Below are 19,705 nucleotides of genomic sequence, written 5' to 3'. Positions count from 1 at the left end.
GGCGGCTCCCCTACCCGGCTCCGCGGCCCATGTGGCGGGCCTTGGCGCGCCTTATGCTAGGGGCGCGTTGATTGGTCAGAGCGAGCCGCTCCCTAAGCCGTGATTGGCTGACTCGGCGTCGAGACTGAGCTTGCGTTCCCGCCGCGCACCGCTATTGGGAGTCGGGGCTGTGCGGGGCCACCGGCTTCTTCCCTGTCCCCTCTCCCCTGCTGGCCTCGGGGCAGCCCTGGGTGGGCTCCACTGAGGAGGAGGTGGCAGTGTTTTAGGACGGGAGGGGCAAGAACTCGGTCCTGAACGTGTGGGAAGCCCCGACGTTTGTGAGGTGGGCGGGGGGAAGGCAGGCAGCCTCAGGGGCGGCGGGGGAGCGAGGGTGGTGCTGTGTGGTTTTGCTCGTGTCGTGCTGATACGTTGTGGTCTGGATTTTTAAGGGAAGTTTTAATATTTAATCTCAAATTAAGATGCAGTGGAGATTTTAGTATGGTTGAATGTACTAAAGCTGATACAATATTGGAAATGGAATCTCAGTAAGGCTGAGGTTGAAGTGACCTCTGGAGATCATCCTGTCCAGCCCCCTGCTCAAGCAGGGATGCCAAGAGCCAGTTGCCCAGCACCATGTCCAGGCGATTTCTGAGTATCTCCCAAGGGTGGAGACTCCATGGCCTCTCTGGGCAACCTGTGCCAGTGCTTGGTCACAGTAAAAAAATAGAAAAAGGAGAAACCAACCCTCCTCCCCCTTCAATTACACTGAAAATCTGCTAAATAAGGGTTTAAATTTCCTTTAGGCACGATCTTGTGCTCCTGTTGTACAGAGCTGAGGGGTTAACATTTATGTATGTTTCTTTATGGATGCACATTACCACCTGTGCCTGGCCATTGCAAGCTGCAGCGTAACTCAACACAAAAAACTTCACACTGGTTTCTTCTCACCCTTCTCTACTTTCTCTATCTACACATAAAGCAAAATGTCCGGTTTTAACACAAGAAGACCATGCATACATGTTTGCCTTTTTTCCTGTCTGGTGTTTATTCTTTGGCAGAGCTTGGCAGTGTTCACATAGGCTGTGGGTACAAATGGCTGACCAGGAAAACCCGTCTTTCTGGAGACTGCATCTTTAAATTCCTGTTTATCTAACAAGGAAGGTAATAATAACTTCCAAACTAATTTTCCAGAGGTGCTGAAACATCTTAAGTTTAAGTAAACTCTGCTGTAAACAGTTACCAGAAACTGAACAAATCAGACTAGTTTGTGCAGGTTTTATTCTAGTAAACTTCCTTTGTGGTGTTTTGGTCCATTTAATATCAAAATTACAAAACTTCAAAAGGAAAACAATGAGCAAGTTGGTGTTGGTTGTTTTTTTTTTTTTTTTCCTGATATGTGCTTACACCATACAATCATTTATGAAAGGAAAAAAAACCAACCCAGTAAGCATGGTACTTTTCAAATCATTTTTATTAACAACAATATGGATTCAACTTTGTCAAGAAGTTACAATTAACATTGTAATGTACTGGCTAATATCATTGCAGTGTCAGGGGAAGCAGCCTTCGTGCTTGCTAAGCCTGTTAGGAAACTGGCTTTTTATCTTTCAAAGAAGTAAAAAATGCTTCCAATAGCAGATGATACTGGATATGTCTGGAATTGTTCTGTGTGTGGCCACAGCTGAATGAATGGCCACATTTACATCCAGATGAATGAAGAGGAAAATATTACGTGCTTCCACTGACACTGCAGGGGACAATTCTTATTTCAAGAACCAATTAACCTTTTTAGACAGTGACAGCACTTTGTGTGATGTTGTAATCCATTTGAATTAAGTCGATTAACACACTTGAAAAAAAAAAAGTGAAGCAGAAATATCTGGGACAAATTCTTGTCTGACCTGTATTTCATTCAAACCTAATGAATCCAAAAGGATTGCATGACATATGAGTCAGGATAAAAGTTGGCCCAGAGAGGCAAGTTCATTCCCGGTATAGGTGGGTTCAGTTCCTTTAAGGTCAGTGGAACTGAGCCTGATTATCCCAATGGAGACTGAACTTCACCCAGTTGGGCAGCGAATTCATTGAAGTCAGCGAAGCCATCCAAGGATGAATTTAGCCTCAGGTGTTTAAACCCTTTTTTCATTCCTTTGCTGTTATATTTTCTTTTCCTGCTTACTCCTTTTTTTCTGATTATTCTCTTTTTCCCTGTGCTTTTTAAAAATGTCCCTTCTCTTCTTCCCTTTTTACATCAATACTTTGTGCGTTATTTTTATATAGTCAATGTGACATGGGTAAATTCAGCTAAGTATTAGTTTCCTCAGGAAATAACTGGAATATTACCATTTTCACTTTAAACAGATGCCCAACAAAATAAGGATTTGAATCTGAGCTCCTGATTCAAGAAAAATTCTTGAACTCCATAGAATGAATGAATTCCATAGAATTTTTGCTTGACTAAGGATTGCAGGTCCCAATCCAGAAATACTACTGTACATCAGATGTTCTACTATACATCAGCAATTCAGTATGATTTGACTTATCACAGAAGAGCAGGTGAATTACTCATCACCATACTATAATGAGAGCAGTCACTCTAAGTAGGATTATCTCAAAAACATATGGAACAACCGTGGGCACTGTGAATAAAAGTGTATGATCTTTGCAATCTTGAACCCTAGGCTAAAACACTATATTCATATTTAAATAAAAAGTATAGACCATATAAGCCAGGAGCAAATACAAATTTTTCAACAAATAATAATCATCAAAACTATTCTTTTCAGTTCTCTCTTCAATCAGGTACAAGAAACATGCTGATCAGAAAACAGTTATTTGGATAAGGCTTAATTCCTGAAGCTCTTACTTAAGTTTAAATTCTCTCTTCAACAATCCTGAAGTGGATTGTAAATCAGAAAAAAAAAATTGTCCTTTGTCCCTACTCATGAACAATTCTTATTAGCTGTCATGAGATAGACTTTAATAAGCAGCTCAGGACAAGACTTAAAAAGCCAGACAGCTCCTTCTTTTGTGAGACCAATGAATGACTGTCAGTCATGACACTTTTAAAGAGAGAGCATAGAAACAGGAAACTCCTCACGAGGAAATACGAGCAAAGCTTATAAAAATCCAAACAAACAATTCTTTCTCTCCAGAATTTCATATATTCACTACTCTTTCTATTTTCTATCAATATTATGTTAAAAAATTCCTATATGATAAGACTTGCAGCTACAAAAATAATAATGGTGAGCATGAAAGAAAAAAAAATTAGGATTTTAAACCATAATTTGAACAGATACGATCTTCTGGATTTATTAGTACTTTGTAAAGACATTAACATTTTCATACATAATTTATAGAACTCATTCTTTTGTGCACAAAATTGTATTAAATAAATTAACTTAAAATTAGAAGGAATCAAGCATGTCATTTAAGGCAAAAATACCAAGTTTCCGTGAGATAAATTATCAGCGATACCCAAGGCCCTGTTTCTGTGCAGAATCGGTACAGGCAGGGCCAATGCTCAGTTCTCCCATTGATGCCTTCCGGGCTCAATGGGGGTGCAACCATCTGCTCGTGCAGATGAAGGTGGAAGAGTGGTGTCCAAATTCATGATGCCATGATTTTTCCATCTCGTCAAGGAGGGGAAGGGAGTTTCGTTACTGACACACAGTTTCCACATGCCCGATCTCTTGCTCCTGAACTGAACCTAAGTGCAGGTTTATGCTTAGGCCAGCAAGGAGGCTTCGTGTGAAAGGCAAAAAAGGCACCATAAACCATTCGAAAAAGAAAGAAATGCCTAAAAACAACCTGTAAGTTTTTAAATTTTGGATAGGACTTTAAACTTACAGATCTGTCTGGATAAACTGCAGACATTCAGATAAGTTAATAGTTAAATGAACTGAGATGTGGAAAACCCCCTATTTATTCTCACAAAATTGCTGTTGTAATCAGGCGTTAGTATGATCAGACTGCACATAAAAGAAAACAGGAAAGACTGAATGTGGTAAATTATATGGCAAATCAGTGGTGAGGAAATTGTGCTTCAAGGTGTCTTTCAGGATTTAACAGCTGAAGTTTGCTCCGGCGTAAGCCATGGAACACAGCGTACCATCCATGGACCCCATATAACGACACAATATATACACTCTACAGTTTGCATGTACTTTCACATAATAAGGTTATCATGTAACATCCAGGAATACTTCTGTAAAGGAAGTATGGAAGCAGAAATTACAATGGTTTCATAGTAAACAGATCAAGTCCTTCACAATACAATCTACAGCATTTAGCCACGGTTAAGACTGGAGTGACGTTTTTGATGTACATAGTAAGTTCCCAGCAGGTCTGGGCCTTGAGAAAACACTGCCCTGAGTGAGCTGGCACTGGCACCCCCGTACATTCGGTGTTCCTGCTGCTAGAGGGAAGCTTGAGCCCAAGTCAGGTTGTCTACAAGCCTGTGGTGCAGGTGGGGAATAAATCTGGTGTGGGGGAGGCAACGCACAGACACCTCCTTCCGCTGGGAAGAGCGAAAGCCCGTTTAGGCTCCGCGGGGGTTCTCCCAGCGGCAAAGCCTTGCTGGGGGTGTGCAGATAGGCACTAACGCTGCTCCTGCGTCTCAGCAGAAGTGAAGTATAGGTTAGGATAAGAAAAAGAGAATCAAGCAGGAATGCTTGGTCTGATGTAGACTTTGAATTTGAAAATTCAGGTATTAGGAGGAAGGAGTCTGAAGGTCCTTTCTTGGAAAGTTCACAAAAAATAACTGCAGTTGTGACACAGTGTTGAGCTATAAGCGTGACCACTTTCCGCTCTCTCTTCCTCTTTTATTTAAAAAGCAAACAAACAAAACCAAAACCCAAAAAAACCCCCCTTGTCTCCAGGGTTTTTTTTTTCAGTTAAGATGGTCTTTCCTACTTCTATTTCGATTTCTGATTGCCTACACGTTTGGTGGGGTTTTTTTGGTTTGTTTTTTTTTTTTTTTTTTAGAAGTAGCACTCAATATCTGTGACTGACAGGCTGGATTTTAAAAAAAACCCCAATATATCATTTTGCCTCTTTACCTTCCTTGTTTTATTTTCTAGCATCATTTCCCTTCCTGCCCATCTAAATTAATATTTTTTTTTTCTTCATTGATTGTGTTGTCTTTCTTTCTTCCCTGTTCTATCCTCTTTAGTTTTACTCTGTATTTCAGTTCTTCATTTTCCCTCCTTTCCCAGCCTTATGAAGTGCTGTCATGGTATCAGGTAGGGACTGCAAGGAAAATTGCCAAAAATCTCTGCAGAAGGAAGTATTGCTTCTACAATAAAGGCAGCGCATGCTTCCTTCCCTCACCTGCCGCTGCCAAAATATTTCAGATTCACAAGATATAGCTCCTCAATGAGACTGGAAGAAGGAGAGATTCCCCTGAATTTTTAGTGCAGTCACCCAGGATATCCACTTCTGAGGCCAGCCCCAATCCTTTAAAATACAAACATTTTGTAGCAAAATAATGTTCTTGTTATAAAGAACAACGTGACAGTGGTGTGTCAGGTACTTTTGCCACAGCACTAAATCACCATAAATCGGATGGATATTAACATACCATTTTTCAGAGTTAAAAATAACTGATCACTGATGAGCTAATGTGTGTATCTTGCAACTGGCAGCCATTTCTAATCCCATATTACTGGTTTCCTTGGTACCTTGCTAGCAGCTGTAGATAATTTTTTGTTGTAAACATAAACTATCATCTAAATCAGGACATTATATATATATTTAATTAGTTCAGAAGCAAAGTGCTTTAAACCTTACAATTTTTACTTCTGCCCTGTAGAAACGGCACTAGATCTAAATGCTCAAATTTTTGCTTTTTGATACATCCTGCAGCATTAGCTTTGTAGGCAACTCATCATTTAAACCTACCGTACTACATAAAGGCTGCCGTACTGTAGGTGTAAATTTGAATGTCAGCTGTCACTTAAACATGCATTTTCATGCAACTAGGAGATATGGGCTCATTCAACTGCTTCTCAGATTCATCCTGATTTTTGTGATTTTATCTTATTAAAAAGGCTTTCAAAACAGTTCATGCTATGATATGTATGACTAGAGGAATGACCCAGCCAATGAAGAAAGCCCACAAGCTGTTACTTAAGTTTGACGTGGAGCAGATTTAGTGCTTCTGTACCGTCCCCTGGCTTGCAAATGCTTTGAGATGATCTTGATATTCCAGTCCTTAGAGAGTCAGCAGAGAGAGTTGTTTCCACTAACGGGCGCGAGATGGCTTCAGTAGTCTCTGTTCCTGCCTCTGTCTCCAACTCTTCATCAGTTATAAATAATTTTGACTCCCTCCATTTGGAGTATACATCTTGGCTACCTCTGGAACCACTGGAGTCACTGCCAGCAATCTGTACATTCAGTTCTTCTGTTGATTGTATAAGGTTTTGTACAGATAAAGATTTTCCTAAATCCATTTGCACCACAGGTTTAACTGAGAGCAAAGGTTCCCCTTCTGTATCCAGACTTTTTCTCCACGTGAGATCCTTCGTCGCACTGGGCTGTGCAACTTGTCCATTATCCTTTGATGCAACAAGGCAAGCGGTGACATCGGAAATATTTTCCTGTGTGGTCACAGGAATAATATGAACGGGCTCAGGCCTATTGATATGCTTCATTGATGAGAAAGGTGGTATTTGTAATGTTGTTGGAGTTGCTGGCTTAGTTGCCTGGTTTATTTGGTTTGATGTATTATTAACTGCTGCAGGTCCATCATTTGGCACTTGCGTTGCTTGACTATGCATAGCTGGACTAAAAGCATAGTAAGCCTGAGTGCTAAATTCATTTGGTGTCAGTATGAGCTGTAGGCCACGAGGCAGATTGGCACTAGCTGATCTGGATACACATCCACTAATTTGTGCAGAATTAGACAAATCTTTGCTGTCTGATGGACTCTGGTAATCAGAAGTCTGCTCACACTCAAAAGCTGGCATTTGAAAGGAAGCCAAAGTGAGCGCAGATGCAGATCCTTTTCGCAGAACTTGTTGGTAAATATCTAATAGACAGTCCAGTTTTGACTCAATGGATTGTACCTACAGGAGGAGAGGAGAAGGTTAACATTAATGCCAAATGCTAATTTAAAATATTTGGAACGCCAGCAAAGGGAGAATGTGACTGCTGAAGAGAAAAATGGAAGGAGCTTGGTATACGCTATTGACCCTTGAAAAATGTCAAAAGCCATGTACAGTTTTCACAAGCAAGCTATTAAAAGGGAAAAAAATTAAAATTAGTAACCTGTGATTTTTCCTTGCTTACTTCTCTGTATGTGGGAGACAGTTAAGGTAATACGATTCATATCAATTTTATTTCAACATGTAAATGAAGCAGATATTCGGAAAAAAAAATATTACCTGTTCAGCCTTTGAAACTGGCAATGAAATGTGCAAAAGGCGTGAGCAATAGAGCAAGACAAAGCGACACAGATAATCACTCTACCTGTTTCTCCACCTTGACTACACGCCCTAACATACTGAGGTCATCAGTTGTCTCATTCTCTGCAGGATTCTTTTCTCTACTTCTTTTATCTGCTGTGATTTGTCCTTTCCCAAGAATTTGATCAACGCTGTAAGAGAAATCAAAAGCTGCTGTGTTTCCTGAAAACAGTGATGATATAGAATTGTTCACTATATCTGTACATTAAAACCACAGTACTTCAGAAAAGCACTTGAGAAAGAAGACAAACTTAATTTTATTAATAAAAAAGAGTGATTTTTGAGCATTTGAGACTGCTTTTCTTTTCCCTTGGCCCTAACTGGAGGCCAGAACTTAGCCATCATCTGGGAGAGCCAGGGCTAGACCTGGTGAGAGGGGAGAGAGGAGGTGGCCTCTCCAGCAGCCTGATGTTGTGGAGGAACAGACGTACCAGTGCCGCTCTCGGCTCTCCCGTCCTAACAGCAGCATCGAGTCCTGGGAAAGTGGTCAGTTTGAAGCAGCAATCTCAGCCCTGATGCTGGTAATGATACACATGATGCAATGTTGGGTTTTCTTTTTTCTTTTTTGAATTATTATTGCTGGGAATCTAGAACATAAACCCTACATAAATACTACATTACCAGTAGTTCCCAATTTCTTTTATGTGCAAAGAGAACGCCTGGGATGGGAGAAACGCAGTTCTCAATGTTGACCTCATCCTTTTGGCAACCTCCTGACTAAATTCCTTGTTTATGAATGGACTTGACAGATAAAGGATTACCTTTTCTATTGCTCAGACTTCCATTCTCTGGGGACAATTTAGATACCTAGTTTTTTGTTTGCTTTTACCCACGATGTAATTTCTGGCTCGGCTGTATTCACAGAAAGAGAGGCTGGGCTGAAGCATGGATGGCGATTTGTACCCAAATATAACACAGGAATGTTAAATGTTACCAATACTCATTATGCAGTGAATGATGTAAGATGCTTATGCAGAGCAGAAATTATTCTTTCCTTACCGTGACTGAAGACTCTTAATCCTGCATAACATGTCTAGATGACCTGCTGAATACTGTTCAATGACATCTTTGACATCATATGGACGAAGTGTTTCCTTAAACTTTCTCTTTGCCACATGAAATTTCATAATTCTGTGGGGAAAAAGCATTTCACAGATTAATCTTCAACAATACAATACAATATATTCCACTGACAAAATCTGACAGCTAATTTTTAAATGGAAAATATTTTCAATACAGCTTGTGCAAGGGAACTTTTCCCTTTACAAAATTGTTTTCATAAGTACAAATGTATAAGTACAAATGTGTTGTAGCGATCCCTTTTAATTGTTATTTAAGAGAGATCAGGTAACACTATTTTAAAGAGTGCAGAGCATGTTTAATTTATCAGTATACACCTATTTGGCTTGTTTTATGCTAGGTGCCTGATATGAAAGGTACTGAGGTACATGCTTAACTTAAAGCTGGGATTAGTCCCACTGACTTGAGTGAGATACCCTGTAAGCTACATTTATGTTTAATCTACTTCTGTCCTTGTTAGAGGGAAAATTCCTCTAGCAAATCGATTACAGAAACATAAATAATGGCATTCTTTTTATGTTCACTGTAAGTTCTTTGCTTGCTTTTTTTTTTTAACTTAAATTTATGCACCCAATTAATTTTTCTTCAATTTTTATTTTTAATCAACATTCAGGCTTAAGTATTTGTTTTTCATTTATTTTGCTGACTTACGATCCCTTTGCAGGCTAATGAGAAGTTTTCGTGTTTGATCCATATTGAAATCTATGGGAATTATTGTTTAATTAGCATTGGCAATTTTTCCCTTGAATTTTACTGCAGAATAGCAAGTATCAGATAACAGTAAATACCCAAAATTGATGAATGGCATATGTTTTTTATGCGAGACTTGCACAAGTTTCTGTGATGCTTGTGTGAACATGTGATGTCCACTGAATAGTTCTTCTTAGAATTAAAAAGCTTGATCTTAAATAGCAAATTTTAAGTAGCAGAAATGACAAATTTGGAAAGTAAAGTGAGCCAATTTTCCAGGTCAGCTGGTAAAACCTGCAGTTCTCCTTGGTTCATATGAGACCTGCAGAAGAGAGAACCGTGGGAGAGCTGGGAGAGAAGCCGAGGGATCAGGTGTGTTGGCTGCTCCGGTCTGTGTTACAGAGCTTATGAATCCCCATTAGCGCCAAATTGCTGATATTTGCTGTCTATAGCAATTAAAAAAAGCAGAGACAGTAAATTGGTATCCTACTCCAAATCCCAGTATTTCATGCTAATCTATTTCCTCCATATGTATTTAGCAGCTGTAAGACAATGAATGATAATAAAAACCAAAACATGACTCTCTGCAATAAAAATAGATTAGTGGCATTTGAGTGGAATTTAGGAAACTCATACTTTCTGTAGTTAGGACAGACATTATGATAATAGGTATGTAGGGTCAGATTAATTATATATAGTCATCCTCTACTGTTTTCTGTATTATACATAAATGTTCTTCCAAATAATATCAGCCTTTTCCCACAGTGCTTAGGTTGTTGATATTTCCCATTCTGGTAACTTGCAGTTAAAAATGAGATTGCTTGTCACTAGTATAGAGCTTGAAGCATGATTCTGATTAGAGAAATTAAAAATGGAAAAGGCCTGTTAGGGGTAGTCCATCACCTTGACAGTTCAAGACTGATCTCCATGCAGTTTTAAATATGTCAGATGATGCACTTTCCTCTTTTCCATTGTCAGCCAGTTCTACAGACTAATCGCTTTCGGCCTCCTTTGTAATCCGAAGGCCTCTGAAGCTGGGATGCAGATTTTTTTTCTTTTAGCTGTCAGACGATGCCAAGATATTCTGTTCAAAGTAGTCTGGCAGCACAATCTCCTGGAATCTAGTTCTTTATTCAAGTTACAAAGAATAAATGATGTAGCTGACATACAAGAAAGTACCATTCTTTTGTTATTATTCTCTCTGTTTTGGTGGTCACGATTTTTTACTTCACACTCGTGATAAAGTAAAAATATGAAACTATAAGAAAAACAGAGCCAGAGGATTAATAGCATAATTGAAGACAACTGAATTTACCACAACTGAGTGATTTTACAAGAGAAGAGACAGAAGACTAATTTTTATTAACAGCCCTAGAAGCTTCTTAATCAGCGTGCGCAAAAGTTTTCATTACTGCTTTGCAGCTTTATAACAGATTTTTTGGTTATCAAGGCAGTTCATAACGTTGGGAAGTCAAACACAGAACCGAAAGCCTCACGGCTGTATCAGTGAGGTGTAACGGTACCATTTCTGGTTTAGTTATTAGCTCATACGTTGCCATCTTAATTAACTTCAGCAGGGTTTGGAACAGACCCATATTGCTTACTTCTTTTTGCTTAGAATATATAAAATTTTACAAAAAGTGTGCAAAAAAAAAAAAAAAAAGTAAAAATAGAGCAAGCTACAGCTGGGTCTGTCTTTTGTAGTTGTACCACAAGGGGGCAAACGAGACCCATCATAAACTAAACCGAGTCGCCACTGGCAATACAGAACTGCTCGCACTTGCCAAACAGCAGTAATTGAAAGTAAGAATTAACCCAAAAGAACAAAGTGTGTAGTCCCGATGATGTTTTAAAACGTTACTTGTATTTTTAAGTTGCTGTATGCCGTGTAGCGAGATGGTATTTTAAAACTCGAATCTAATGCAATAGACGATACGTGGTTGGAAGAGTAAAGTGACAAGTGTGACAATTTTCTGGTGAGAATTAGCCATTACAAATAGCCTATTTCAAGGACGCATCCAGAGGAGAGCAGAAGAAAAATCTTTTGTGGTGAATTAGACCAATATATCAAAGTGCTTTGTCTATAGTTAACTTCTAAACCACAGGTTGCACTAATCTTTACATGGCCTGGTAATTTGTAGAAAGTTACAGGTCAAATACCAACTTTTGTCTTATTGACCCCGAGCAGCCAAAAGCAGCATCCATTTCATTTAACTCTTGTCAAATGCAGGATCAGCACTGAGCTAGAATTACAGTGTTTCCTGAATGTGCAGGTTGCAGCTCTTTTCCTGGCATTTGTTGCATTTTAATTTCCATTCGTGTTGCCCCTCCCAGTATTAAAAGCTATTCTGCTTGTCATCAGTGCACTTTACTGAGAGTGGCACTGAGTCAGAACATCTCTAATCCTGTCGTACTCATGTTATTTTTTAAAACCTGTATCTTGTCAGTCTTGTCACTATCTCAGGAAGAAATGGAACTTCATTCCACTGGGATTCAGGTAAACTCACACATAGTTCCTGCCTTGAAGATTAAAAACTAGGTAGGTTGTTTTGCCCATAGCTAGATGAGGTGCCCACAGGTTGTTTGCTCACTTACTACATCGGGAAAGCAGGTGCACACAGATGTAGTTGTGCTGGTTCCTCTGTCTCTCTACCCTTCGATTGCCAAATAACCCTTCTTCCTGGGAAACTGCAACGTGCAGAAGAGATCAGGATCCAATATAGAGAGGCCAACAGACAAAGGTGGCTGAGAGGTAGTTCCACCACGTGTGGGGTGAGTGGGTCAATACTGCCGCCTCTCTTGGGTCTTGACCTGGACTAACCCATCCCCTAGGAGCCAGAGACGTCATTTCTCCCAAGCACAGTGCTGTCGTAGCCAAAGACATGTCTAAGACCCTTGCCTAGACTCTGAAGACCATCTGGGCAGAAAATATACAATGTGTTGGGATTTAAAAGAAACAGAGGCTTCTGAAACACCACCATTGAACAAATTCATGATGGCTGCTAAAAATACATTTTATAGGTGTAGCAGAAACATTTCAAAGACTGAACATAAATGGTAAATTATATTTTCCTTCTTTGGCTATTAAATATGTATGACTATTCAACTATATAGCTTATCAGCTCAAGAATTCTCAAATTTTGTTATGTTTAGCTACATTTATTATTATTATTTCTTATTAACAACAAATGAGAGTATATCTATGCAATCACTAGAGTTAAAGAGAGAAAAGACCTCTTAGGTCAGCAAGTTCATCTTCCTGCCATTGCAGTTATTTCCTATTGCATATTTATTTATGCTTCTCAAATCTAATTTTGTATTCCATAAATAGTGAAATAATTCCGTCATTTCCATTGTGGAGAGTATTACAGAATTTAGAGCCTCTTGCTATGAAAAATAATCAGAGATATCACAATATATGAAAACAAGGTATCCTCATCTTCTTTTTAGTCTCTTTTATATACATTCATCATTGCGAACTAACAGAGAGAGATGGAAAATGCAATGGGTTTTGTAGTCTCCAGGAGGCTGCGGAGGAGCATGACTGATGGTGGCCTGGCCCAAGGCACGCTGTGGAGCACGCCACATTTCACCACGCTACCCGTCTGTTCCCTACTCACCCAACATTGTGCAAATGCATCGAGCAGCTTTTCCTTACTTCCCCCAGCACCTCGCTAGATCTTTCCTGACAGAGAGGTTGTAGTAAGGCAGGGTGGAGGGGGCAGCACAAGAGATGGGCTGTGGAGGACTCAGCTTGGGGGGCTTTGAGAGGAGGCTGACAGCTTGACGTGTTAGTGCACAGGTCTGCCCAGTGGTCTGCAGTAGGATTGTTTGGGAGTCCTATTTTTGGAAAGGGCCAGTATGTTAAGAGCTTTTTCAGGCAAGGACAATTTTCTCCATCTCCTGTTTTGACAATTTCAAAATGAAAGTTTTGGGGTTTGTTTAAAATCAAAAAGTTGCTTTGAAGAATAAAGTAGTCCTGGGAAAAATGTGAGTAAGCAAGGTCTAAACTGAAGCAGTACGGTTTGAAATTACCAAAACAAAAGATGGTAAGTAAACCAGGTTTTGTCTTTTGCTATCTGAAGGCTGTCCAGCATGAAAGTAACCAGCATATTCTTGTTTCCTTCCACAGAAAAAAGCCTCATTTCTTTCTGATTCCAAAACTGAGAGGCCCTACTTCTGCAAACCCACAGGCATGAATTAATTTTGTTAATTTAATTTTTTCCCCAAAACAAAAGAACCATTTGTATCATTGTAAAACAATTTGTACCCACCTCTAAGCAGGAAAAAAATAATTACTCTCCCTTAATGCACTTTTTCAAGATGATGTAGCCAGAATGAATTCAACTGTATGTGCTTACATTTGGGGTCTTTTGAACAGTGCCTCATGAAGTACCTATTCATATCATAGAATCATAGAATCATAGAATGGTTTGGGTTGGAAGGGACCTTAAAGACCATCTAGTTCCAACCCCCCTGCCATGGGCAGGGACACCCTCCACTAGACCACGTTGCCCAAAGCCTCATCCAACCTGCTCTTAAACACTTCCAGTACCTTCTGTCTTCATCTGCTCCTGTACACCAGCATGAAAGGAAAAACACCCTCCCTCCTCCCCCCATTGCCTTTGCAATTCAAAGCCATTGCTAAAAACAAACTTCAAAATGAGGCACAAAGTTTCCATATAGGCAGATGTTATCATCTTGAAATTCTACAGTTACTATATAGTGTCTCAGATCCTTGTTCAGATGTTTGCATAGATCCCAGTGTAGTCAGGTAACAGATACTCTGAATAATCAGAAAGAGGAGTATCAGCTACCTGATGAACTGAATTATCGGTCTCTTGATTTTGAGAGATTAAGGTATAGCATGTAACAAAAGTCTGAAGATTGTTGCATATTATTGCTTTATAGATCTCAAAGGTATTTTTCTGAAGCAAGATGTATGTGCTACTTGCAATCTAGTGAAACACCAACATTTGCAGGGAGAGATGGGCAAGATTTGTGGCCAGCTGATAGCAAGTGGAGATGCAGAACTGTTATTCTCAGCCTCACTGGTGAGATGAGTTGGGTTTTGGTAAGCCAAATGTGCAGAGAAAAAGTTGGAGGTAATCTAAAAAGTTAACTCCTATCAGTTAAATTGTGTATGTCTGAAACAATCAAACTGTGCATATTTGCTCTTATTAGAACATTTCTGTGGATGACGCTGTGCAGAAAGTTTGCCAGCTAGGTCCTTCACATTTGGTTGCTTTCCATTTGAGCTGATAATGACCAAGAGAACCAAGAAAAGAAGCAGGTGATGTATTGAATGATCCAGTGGTGCAATCGAAAACAAGCTCCTTGAATTTAGTATGAAAATGTCAGGTTGATCTTAAGGAATTTGGACAACGTTAAGAATGAGATGACCATTGGTATCACTTGCAGTACGGTGGCAAGGTGCACTTGGAGCCGAGACTCAACTAGTCTGTTTAAAATGCAGCATCACAGACAAGGACCTGTGGCACCAGAGCCAATGAATTATGCTGATTGTTCCTAATTTGAGCACTTTCCCTTTGAAGGAATAGGTCTGTCTTGTAGGTGGGTGTCGACTGTGTAGAATGATTTCTGTCTCCTGCTGAAATATTACTGTCAAGAGATGGTTCTCAGAGGTGACATTTGAGTTGCCAGTTGGCATGGCCGTGGACATGAACCTGGTATCTGACACATCCTGTGAGGTGACTTCCAGGCAGGTTGGAAAAATCATTGGAACAGGCATCTGCAAATGATCTGTCAGGCTGTCTGTGCTAGTATAAAAGTATTAGACACAGCCTTACTCACTATCTGCCTTCATTGGCAATCAGTGGAAAAAGGGGAAGAAAATACAAGTAGCCTGTAGGTTATCACTGTATGAAATTATTTGATAAAGAGCTCAAGTTCTTTCTTCCCATAGTGCTGAGAGAACTAAGGCGAGAGCCTCTCTGCAGGAAAACATTATCTTTCCATAGGATTTTTTTTTGGCAGAAATCCCCTGTGGCTGCTGCCTGCCTGCCTGCAAGAAGGGTGCTGGGCACTGATGTGACTTGTGCTGCAGGGCCAGTGGGGTGACCCCCAGCAAGAACCTCGGGTTTGCTTGTCGATGTACGTGTCAATAAAACTTGTAAAAAGAGCCTCGGTGGTCTCAGGAGGGTGAATGCTAAGTTTAAGCTTTCAGTACAGGTAATCTGATAAGTTTCAATGCAGTTTGCTACTTTCTTGGAGAAGGAGACAATTAGTTTTAAATTATTTGGGTTATATTTAGTTCAATGGATAGTGGCAGGCAAGGCTTTGCACAACTGAATGAATGTAATTATTCTGCTGTTACCAGAAGAAAGTTGAAATAAAAGTCGTATGACAGTTTCAGGAATACAGAAATGCAATAAAAATCTAAACTTTTGAAGGAAATAACTTTTCCAGGCAAGGTGATATACATTCAGTAAAACTACATCAAACTGGATTACAGTAATTTGGATTACAGGAAATATAGTGGAAACCAGCATTCATTACTCTCATTCTTTTCTGAATCAAATCATGTAACATTTTTAGACATTGAAAAGCTGACATCAGAACAGATAAAATATTTCGACTTATAAATAAAATACTCATGAAAAGCAAGCATAAATAAACTATGTTAGCATTAGTTATGTAACAAATATAGCCATGTAATAAGTTCAACTAACCACCATTTTATTAATCGATATTCATTTAATTAGTATCTTAGGTAAAGAAATCTCAAATATTTATTAATTCAGTATTTGTTACTCACCTGATTGCTCTGATGACAGTTTTAAGAGCAGGAGTGAGATCTTCTACTGACACATCACACTGGCACCCTTTATCATCATAAACATCATCTGTTCCAAGACTGGTGTCAGCTGCAAAATACAAGAGCAGACCAACAAGCAGCATTTAAAAATGTCTTCCTTAGTGTTTTCTAACCACCTGCATAGTGGTTCTGGAAAAAATAAGGACTACAAATCAAATAAGACAGAGCTTCATCAGTTTACAAACTATATGATGCACTTGTCTGTGTCTGCGCTTGTGTCATAAAAGGCCTGGGTAGTCCCCAGTGTAAACAGCAGAAGTTAGAAAGGAAGAAAGCCCTGCTATTTTTCAAACAAATTAATAGTTTAGTACCAGTATCTCTATTCCTGATATCTCACTGGTTTTCATCACATTCTCTGTCTTAAGGGAAAGTGGTGAGCTTACAGATGTAATGGCAGAATCAAAAGATGCTGAAGTTATATTAAAATTGTTATTTTTTTTACCACTATGGATCAACCTGACATTGAAGACAAAGGAGAAGATCCATTTCATTTACTAAGGAGGCTGTGGAATGATCCAACACTTTATTACAGGTGAAAATAAACAAAGTACCTTTTTGCCCAAAATGAATACAGAATGACATCCATCATGGATCAATTGCCACCTTAAACCGCAGAGCCATATAAATATCGCAGCCTTCCTTTGCAATGGGAGCTTCAGCCAAGTTACTGTATTTATTTGCCTGAAAAAAAATGGATCCTCTACCCTTTCCTAACACTGCCTCTGCAGTTACCATTTGAGAGCTAACTAGAAATTGTACCTCAATACACAAGAAAACAGGGACCAATGCATGACCAAGAAATTTTATGAACTTAAAATGCTCTGGAGTGGGAACAGAGCAGGAGGGCAGGGCCAGTGAATGCCCCTGTGTCATGTATGTCTTGAAGACACATGAAATACAGGAAACCCATCCTGAGAGTAGATGTTTTCTCCTCCCAAACCATCTCTCTTCACCTGCATAAAGTCCAAGTGCCCAGGTGAAGAATTTCACTTAAGGTCAGTGTATTTCAACATGTGTGTCTGCTTCATAAAGAAGAGAGTGTAAAATGAAAGAGTGACATAGGAAATAGAGACAAAAGGATGGGATTCAGTAACCCCCAGTAACTGAGGAGATTTCTTCCCAGTCCTATGTCCCTACCTGCATTCATGCTCTTATTTAAAACATAGGCTTATTCATCCAGAAACACTGCAACTAAACCATTTCAGAGGCTTCTATTATAAACAAATTTGAAGCACAGACACAAATGATTGCAGAACATTTTTTGCACATTCCTTTTTCACAAAGACTGTAAATTAAAGATGAAAAATATTCTTCGTGTGTCAGAAGTGCCTGGAAATTTCATGGTACCTTTCAAATCTAATAGGAATGCTGTCTTAGAATAAACAGCATTGTACTAGGCTGCATCTTCAGGAATTGGTATTGCTGCTTTATTGTCTTCACAGATTTAATATTTGGCCAAAATAATTTCTTTTGATGACTCTGGATAGTTCATTACCCTCAAGAATATATTTTCTTTTCTGACTGTTGCTGAACTGGTACATCCATGAGGAACATCTACTGCAGCTTTGAAGAGCAGGACGTTTTATCGTTGACAGATCAACTTAATATAGAAAGAAAGATGGTGTATAGCCAAGTTAATAATATCTTCAAGTAGACATGAAACAAATAAATGCAGCCTTATAAAGTTTTAACACTGTAAAAGTGAAATTTTCATACAAAACTTTGAAATCTCCCCTTCCGTGCTACAATGATGACGGGTGCTTTTTTCTTGCACTCTTTCACAAGCTTTGCTACTGACTCAGCTTATCTTACAGATAAAATATATATGTCTCTCCACCTATCTTGCCTAATTAGCATTTGGATCTCTGCCCAAAAAATGTAATTAGCTAAAATAAACTATGTAATTAGTTTGATAGGTATATACACTACCTAAAACTCTATCTCCGAAGGTACTAGGTGTTCCAGGACACTAACTTTCCAGGTGTCATGTCTGATCAGCCTCTCCAGTTACTTCTCCCAGGGCTGAAACCCTCCAGCTCATTTCTAAGTGCCATTCTAAAACCAGAGCTTTTTATGCTACTGGTATTTCCAGTGGCACTCTAAGGTTTGAATCTACTCAGTTATTCCAGTGTAAATTAGGAATAATTCTGCTATGGTCACAAGAACTACAACCATGTAAACCCAGTGAAACAGGAGACTCCAACTTGAAAGTTTAAAATAAACATGTTTCTGAATGCTTCTCTTACTGATACGGTTCTTGGGTCGTTTGCCAAGTACAATGTCATTAATAAAAAGGCTTCCTTAACACCGCATATCTTTGCAGAACTGTTTTGAGAATAGTGTGGTGCAATTATAGTATTTCATGTTGCTCACATGTGGATACAAAAATCAGCAAAAACTTCAGACAGACACTGGAAAATTCTTATAAATTTAAGCCAGCTTTAAGAAGAGATACCGCTCCTAATAAATCACCTTCTTTTTCTCTTTCTAATATTCCCACTGACATGAATTTCCTTCATTATGGCAGGCGCTAGGTACCACATGTCAATAAAACTTGTGAAAAGCTATAAACCTTGTTTGATTCGTATGGGAAACATTCATGTTTCTTTAGAATACTGAGCGGACTTGGGAAAAAGTTTGGGAAACACATAGTAACAATTTGGAAAAAAAAAATTCCAGCTTAAAACCCCCCTGAAATCAAAGTTCACATTCTGATGAATTTTTCCAGTGGAAGCTCATGTTCTGTACGACATAGTTACGAGGTGAGATGTACTTGTATTGCTTCTGTCCCTCTCGAGTTCATCCTCGAGGTCGGGGCCGTGCTGGGGCCAGTTTGGCTGCTTCAGCGGCTCCAGCTGTTAAAATCTCCGCCAGTTCCCAGACCGGGCTAAGCTACGGCCTCTGATGAGCCCCGCTCCCCGCTGCTGCCTGTTCCCAGAGAGAGCCTTCCCCATCATTAACTGGAGCAGGCAGACCCTCCAGTGCCGGCTGATGCCTAGCCCTGCACACATCTGCTTCTTCGTGCTTCCCCACACCCTTTGGCCACATCTCCTGCTCTCCATCAGGGTGGCTGTGCACGGTCCAAGCGGGCTCCACAGGCAACCTTCGGCAGCAGCTGCTCTGCGTGAATCCGGCCGCTCTGCCAGGCCTTCCCAGGGTTAGCACCGGTCCTTCTTTCTCTCCGGGAGTCTCTACCAACAGTTAAACAGGCCTTTCAAGGCTATTGCTTGGGCAGCTCATGAATCCGGTCTTGACGATGGCCAAAGCGTCTCAATACAGATTTAGACATATCCCTGCAAGTCTCCCTAAGAAGGGGTGTCAGCCAATCTGACAATCCAGAAACAATTCCCCTTTTCTAATACCAGAATCTTTACAATTCAGGATGTGTTTTGATCCTAAACATCAATCTGGAAAGTGTTTATTTCATAACTGATGAGGAATCCGCCATCATCTTACGATCTTTGACATTATTTACTTTGGGCTAAAGTCCTGTCTTTGCCACATTTTAATTTCTTCCTCTTTCTTCCTTAAAGAGCAGTCTTTGATTTAATCACACAGCAAATTACCAAGGAATAGAAGAGAGGCATGTGCAAGTCATTAAAATTGTCTTGATATTGTTTATCACAGTATTTATGCATTCTTCATGCAA

General features: G+C 39.6%; 1 protein-coding gene across 1 annotated transcript in view; it reads right to left on the bottom strand.

Moving 5' to 3' along the window:
- Nucleotides 1-1,476: 1,476 nt before the first annotated feature.
- Nucleotides 1,477-19,705, bottom strand: part of KCNQ5 (potassium voltage-gated channel subfamily Q member 5) — a 293,002-nt gene continuing 274,773 nt past the window's right edge. Inside the window, exons 11-14 of the mRNA XM_054821992.1 lie at nucleotides 15,997-16,105; nucleotides 8,448-8,579; nucleotides 7,453-7,579; nucleotides 1,477-7,049 (exon numbers count right to left, since the gene is read on the bottom strand). Coding sequence (XP_054677967.1) covers nucleotides 6,108-7,049; nucleotides 7,453-7,579; nucleotides 8,448-8,579; nucleotides 15,997-16,105 — 1,310 coding nt within the window. The 3' untranslated portion in view covers nucleotides 1,477-6,107. The remainder of the gene's footprint in view (nucleotides 7,050-7,452; nucleotides 7,580-8,447; nucleotides 8,580-15,996; nucleotides 16,106-19,705) is intronic.

Source organism: Grus americana, chromosome 3 (assembly GCF_028858705.1).
Source record: "Grus americana isolate bGruAme1 chromosome 3, bGruAme1.mat, whole genome shotgun sequence".
Lineage (NCBI taxonomy): Eukaryota > Metazoa > Chordata > Aves > Gruiformes > Gruidae > Grus > Grus americana.
The sequence above is the reverse complement of the archived record's forward strand: the minus strand, read 5'-3'. Positions and strand labels throughout refer to the sequence as shown.